At 39.8% G+C, this 6,041-nt stretch overlaps 1 protein-coding gene across 1 annotated transcript; it reads right to left on the reverse strand.

The window, feature by feature from the left end:
• Positions 1-1,634: 1,634 nt before the first annotated feature.
• LOC116187377 lies at positions 1,635-5,337 on the reverse strand. Its single transcript, XM_031516040.1, has 3 exons — positions 5,237-5,337; positions 4,769-5,049; positions 1,635-2,354 (listed from the first exon to the last, which is right to left on the reverse strand). Exons 2-3 carry the CDS (start codon positions 5,031-5,033, stop codon positions 1,843-1,845), a joined length of 777 nt encoding a protein of 258 aa, XP_031371900.1. The 5' UTR covers positions 5,034-5,049; positions 5,237-5,337; the 3' UTR covers positions 1,635-1,842.
• Positions 5,338-6,041: the final 704 nt, after the last annotated feature.

A 6,041-nucleotide genomic window follows, 5' to 3' on the forward strand; every position in this document is an offset into this window, starting at 1 on the left:
CGGAAGTGAAAATATCAGAACCAATCCGACCCATTTTTTCATATTTTTTAACCTTTTTTTTTCGATTGATAGAGAAGGCTAAGCCCTAAAAGAAATTACAAATTGCAAAAGTGGGACATAGTAGTCCCTATAATATTCCCGAACAGCAAACCTAATCCGTTCAGAACCGAACGAAGAAAGTGAACACCAATAGGTCGGGAACTCTTATTTTTAAACCTACCACTATCAAAAACCTCCTATTCATAATTTTTTACCCTCTTTTAACTAAAACTATCGATTTTAATCTAAAATTTTCTCTTTTCTATGTTTTTTAAATCTCCTTGCTATAAAAGATAACCAATTTTTGTTGCGTGGATGGATCGCGATAATCTACGGCTTAATAGATACAAGTGCTCTTACAGTATTTTGTAATATCAATTTATTCAATTATATCACCTAAACAATTTAATATGGAAAAACTTCCTATTGCTTTTATTTACCTTAATTAATGAAAGTCCTGAATAAAATATCAAAACAAAATATGTGATAAATAAGATAAATTACAAGATGGGTAAAAACATACCAAATGTTGCACGTGCCGTTGTCTTCTTGTAGTGTTTGTTGTGAATTTATAAAGTTAGATTGTGATTTGCGAGAGGAAACATGCATGGAGTGACTCGAAGAAATATGTGAAATTAATTCTCAATGAGAATTGCTTCGAGTCAGGTGTTCAATACTTCGAACAGGATATGAATCAAAGTTCATATGAAAGAATAATAATTGGTCAAAATTTATTGCACAACTAATAGATGACTTGGTGCCGCAGCACTATAGGTCAAGTGCTACCGCAGCGAAGTTGCTATTGATTTTCAAATCAGTCGATGTCGCAGCACCGAAACCGATACTGCGGTACTACGACGGTTACCATGTTTCAATTTAGTCGTCGATGCAGCACCGAAATTGATGCTACAGCACAACGGCAGTTATCATTTAAAAGTTGTGAACGTCAGCTGCAAAGACAAAATCGTTCGAAAGAACACGACTACTCCTATTATAAATAAACTTCTAAAGGATGAATAGATATAATAATAAAACATCAAACACATTTTCTCCCTCATTCTCCCCGGTACTCTTAAGAGAAGTCTCAAGGAGAGATTTTCGTTCTTGCTGCTCGAAAATCTTAGTGGTCTTGTTGTATTCTAGAGGTGATATTGAAATCAAGGTTACCAAGACAAACTCTTCGTAATGGGGGCGATAATCACTTTAAGGAAAATGATCTTCACGCCTCTAACCACGCTTTCCGATCTACTCTCCGACCCTCTTCTTCAACAGTGTTAATAACACATATATCTATATACATCGTCCACATGTGTTTTGATAATAAGCTGATGCTAGAGAGTAGGAGTAAGACGCCGTGAAGTCTAGGTCAACTCGGCACTGAGTAGACATCGCATGTTGCGATGGCGTGTCCAACACATGACACTATTCGTTTTTTTTTTGTTAAATACGGTCGCCGTCTCGATTGGTATTTATTATCATGTTGAAATGGTTCATGTTTAAATTTCGTTAATGAAAATTCACATTTTGCTTAAATGATTCCATACTACAATGAATAGGCTAAAAAAATTCTGTACGACCAATAGGGACATCTTATGGACCTTTAATGAAAGTTTACATTTTACGTAAATAGGAAGTTTATTTTCGTTTAAAATACTTGTTGTAAACAACCAGCGCCTAAGTTACAAACATAAAATAATGCTCCTTATTAGATCAATCAATGATCATTTTGGAGCAGAAAGCACAAACAAAGGAATTTACTGTCTCCAGTCAGCCGAGACCAAACGATCCGATCAGTATTGAACATCAGATCAGGTCTACCAGAATCTGGGTTAATCCTAACCCAGCAACCTCCAGGGCAATATCGAAGGCTCCCTTCAGTATGCCTTCCCATCCAGTTCCATCTGTACTCTTCCTCCGCCTTAGGATGATGCGTATTGTATCGTCATCATCGCCATTGTAACAGTGGCTGTCCGCAATGCTGTTCAAGGCCTGAGTCATCATTTCCGAGTAGCAGTGCACATGGATGCGGTTCTTGCGTCCAGTCAACTCGTACGACCAACAGTAGAAATCCGTCGGTCCTGCTAGGGAGGCCCCCTCGGGTCGTTTGTTGCCGCACCACACGCAGTTCCATCTTTCACCCATGTGGAGCTTGAGGGGCACCGCCACCCGGTTGTTGAATCTGATGAGCTCCGCACAGCGCGGGTGCAAATTCAAGTCCTTTTTCTCCGTGGTCCGTATGTGATAGCTGTAATGCTTGATCAACATCCCGCAAACGACGCAGTACTCGGCCCATTTCTTGTTTTTCGAATTGATTCCTGTAATTTCCACCCAACTTAATTAAGGTTAGCATTGGAAAATAAAATAATTACTCTCCCAAAAGAAAAAGTTCAAAAGAACAAAAAAGATGGTTGAGTTAGTTCGATAGATGGAGACAAAAGGATAACGAGAGAGAGAAAATTTCATGCGCGCTGAGCATGCAAAAGGGAATTAAAAAGCGCGATTACCAAGAGGATTTTGGAGGGGGGTTGGGGGAGGGGGAGGAATGTGGGGATGGTGATGGGGGGTTAGACTTTCGAATATCAACTCGCTGGGAAAAAAAAAAGAGGAAACATGTAATACAAAATTAATGGACCGTCGATTTTAAAATTCCAGAAATTAAAAGGTTTCTTTTTTTTGGTGAATGGGCTCTAAAATATATCCTAATGAAAGAATAACAACTTCTCCTATTTTGGGTCGGATCTGCGACAGATTTCCTTCCATGGGGTCTTCCAATCGTATACACGTAAATAGATGACACTTCATGCTGTGGAAAATATTTTAAAATGAAAGTTTTTTTTTTTTTGTGGCTCGGCAATTAAAATGTAGTTCATTTTGGTTTATTTTTATAATCATCATACTCATACCCTTATTATGTTAGATCAAACATCACTCTTCCCGTTTCACCATTAAAAAAAAAAAAAGCAGTGATCAAATGGAAACAGGGGTCAACATCAACATATGTATTTGAGAGATTGTCCTCGGGCTGAGGAGTGTCCCCACTATCTTTTCGCAAGCTATATCTTTGAACGTATTCGAGCAATATACATATATATATATATATACACGTGTTTGAACGTCGAAAATTAATAAACGAATGACCAATAAACATAATGAGACCTTTTACCCTCACTTTATTTAAACATTGGGACCTAACCAAGAAAAGTCTCAATAAGGACCAATACAAAGTTTGAGAAAAACCTTTTTAATTTTTAGCCAATACTTCAAGAAAAAAACCTAGGACGTACTTTTTCTATGAAAAGAAACGGGCTACTACTTTCAGAGAAAAGCTCAGTGTATCGTACACCGAACATCAACCATTTCAGGTATACGTACACATTATCCTCTGCAACATTTTCACTATAAAATAGAAGGTACAATTTCATTTCAATGATTTCTCTCAATTGGACATTGCTATTGCCCCTCTAAGTGAAGCATTGAAGGATCAAATTGAGATATAATCTCTAATTCAACTTTCCTTATTTGTTTCACGTCTGAGGTGCATTACATCTCAGGAGCAGCGGACTAATGGGGACAATCGCTCTCCCTCGACGCACACATTCAAGGCAATCATACACAGTTCTATCAATAAGCACTAACCATCAAACCGTTCAACAAAGAAAAATTAAATCGCATTCATTTCAACCATACAAGGAGTACAGGCAATAGACATACGTAATTAGCACAAGACGACATAGAGACTAAATATACAGACACGACATTAACCACAATAAATCCTTCCTACCAACAATGGAGAGATGTAAAATCCATGACTATGAGACATAACAAAACATACATAAACAACCATCCGACCATACACAAAGCAACACTCAAGTACCATGCCTCTCAGCTTGGTCGCTGGAATTTGATCAGATCCCGGCTTACATCCTATGCCACCAAGGACGAGGGTTTCTAATTGGTTAGCTGTTGCCTCTCCTAAAGAGCAGGAAAGCCGTGCGGGAAAAGAGATGGCCGAGGCCCAATACCGACTCCGACCAGTGAGAGAGCGAGAGAGCTCGACTTGATTCTCAAGATAAAGAGCGGGGAAGCCACACCCAGAAAACCACCAGCATCACCATCCAGAGAACTGTGCGATGATAGACCGATATGGTAGACGCCCACCCCTCTCTTCACCATACTTGCTCTCCTCATGGCCGGTTATGTCGATGCAAGATCGACATAGATCTGGCAGTGGCAGGATCAAATCAGAAACTCCAAAGATCTGAAACAAATACAGTTTTACTTCACCTGCACAGATCTGTGCCCTAACGGGCCCTAAGCACTGTTCTTGAGTAACTCGGATATCATGGAGCACCACCACCGGAGGGATGGAGAGATTCTCTACCCTATATGCTCAAGAAGGAGGGGAAGGAAGAGCGCTTAAGAAGAAGGAAGGGGTACCCGACCCACTCGGCCAGGAGCTGGACCCCGTCGGCGGAGGAGGAGCAGAAGGTTTCTGGGTTTTGGGCTTTCTAGGGTGTGGAGAAAGAAGATGATGAAGATTGAAAGGAAGAGAGTAAGACTGGGACCTTCAAGTACGCTTGCCGTCGGCATGCATTTTTTTTTCTATTAAGTAGAAGACATTGTTTGATATATGTCCATAGGAAGAATAAAAAAAATAGAGAGGCCGTACTTGAAAGAGTGCATGTATATATATATATATATATATAAATATAATATAATATATGATGACCTGCTTGTGGTTTTTCATAGAGCGTGAAAACTGGGAGCATGGCAAAGATGTCGCAGGGTCCAGGGCCGACTCGTATCTCCTCATCCAGTCGAATGCAGCTGACGTGACGGCACTCATCACAGTGATCGCACCTATATCGTACGATGTCACAACTGTTCACTGTGCACACGCGGCATGTAAATAGCCGGGTGTATTCCTTCAACTCGAACATGCAGCGGCGGCTGCCAACCGGTTTCGCATCAGGACCAGTGATAACAACGGCCATCCCTCCCGACAGGCTCCTGCATGCAATGCAATGCATCATATATCAACTAATAACAATGTCATGTATAATGGCAATCATCAACAATTCGTTCGTCCAGAGTGGTTTGCTAATGGTTAGCGGATGTGTGGGCGCAAAAAATGAAAAGAATCAAGAAAAGGAATTGTTGAATAAACGATACATCATGCATGAGTGAAGAAACTGACCCTGATTTCTATCTATAAGAAGATCTTGATTGGCTGTTAAGCGAGTTCTCAGAGCCTGACCGACCCTTCAACTTTGGAATTGCCCAAAATTTGTAAGAGAGAATGATCAGAGTGATTCAATGAGAACCCATAGGGCAATCCTCTCTTTATATACATAAATAGTCGTCGTCATTATTAAGCAACCCTCCGCGGGTCGTGAAAATATCCAGTCATTTTCCTTATTATAATAATTTAATTATATACAGCTCACCAAAACTTATCGTACATCTCTGACACGCGCTTTCGGCGAAAACCAGTAGAACTGGCGCCACGGAAGATTTTGTTTCCCTTTATTATACTTCTTTGCGGATAAATACGTAAATGGGGGCGTGCCGGCCGATTTGACAGGTCTGCTATCTCTGCACCACGTAACCATTCGACGAATAGGTTAAAAAGTCAACATGCCCTATGTTAAGTTATGTTTTTACCATATATGGCAAACTTTCACCGAATAGGCCGTGGAAGAAGAAGCTCAACTAGGTTAGGGTTCTAGCGCTGCCTGGAATTCTCTGGAACTGGAAGACCCATTTGATTGGGCTGGACCGTAGTTGCAAATCCGGCCATTCAGTAATTTCACCTACCTGACGCTTTCTCCGTAATTTTTATATATTATAATTGATTTTTTTTTTATGATTTTGTTTTCATGTCCTGATTCATACAATCGGCTCATAATTTTCTTTGCTCTCTGTTCAATTCAATGTTGGACTGAAATTAACTAAATAAATAAAAGTATATTCGATAGTATCACGTAAAACCAAAAAAATTA

This window comes from Punica granatum, chromosome 8 (assembly GCF_007655135.1).
Source record: "Punica granatum isolate Tunisia-2019 chromosome 8, ASM765513v2, whole genome shotgun sequence".
In the NCBI taxonomy this organism is placed as follows: Eukaryota; Viridiplantae; Streptophyta; class Magnoliopsida; order Myrtales; family Lythraceae; genus Punica; species Punica granatum.

Bases quoted from the DNA above. Each gene is read 5' to 3' on its own strand.
- LOC116187377 (XM_031516040.1), bottom strand. From the start codon at position 5,033: ATGGCCGTTGTTATCACTGGTCCTGATGCGAAACCGGTTGGCAGCCGC. The intron at 2,355-4,768 runs GTCATCATATAT...TGGAAATTACAG, and splicing joins CTATGAAAAACCACAAGCAG to GAATCAATTCGAAAAACAAG.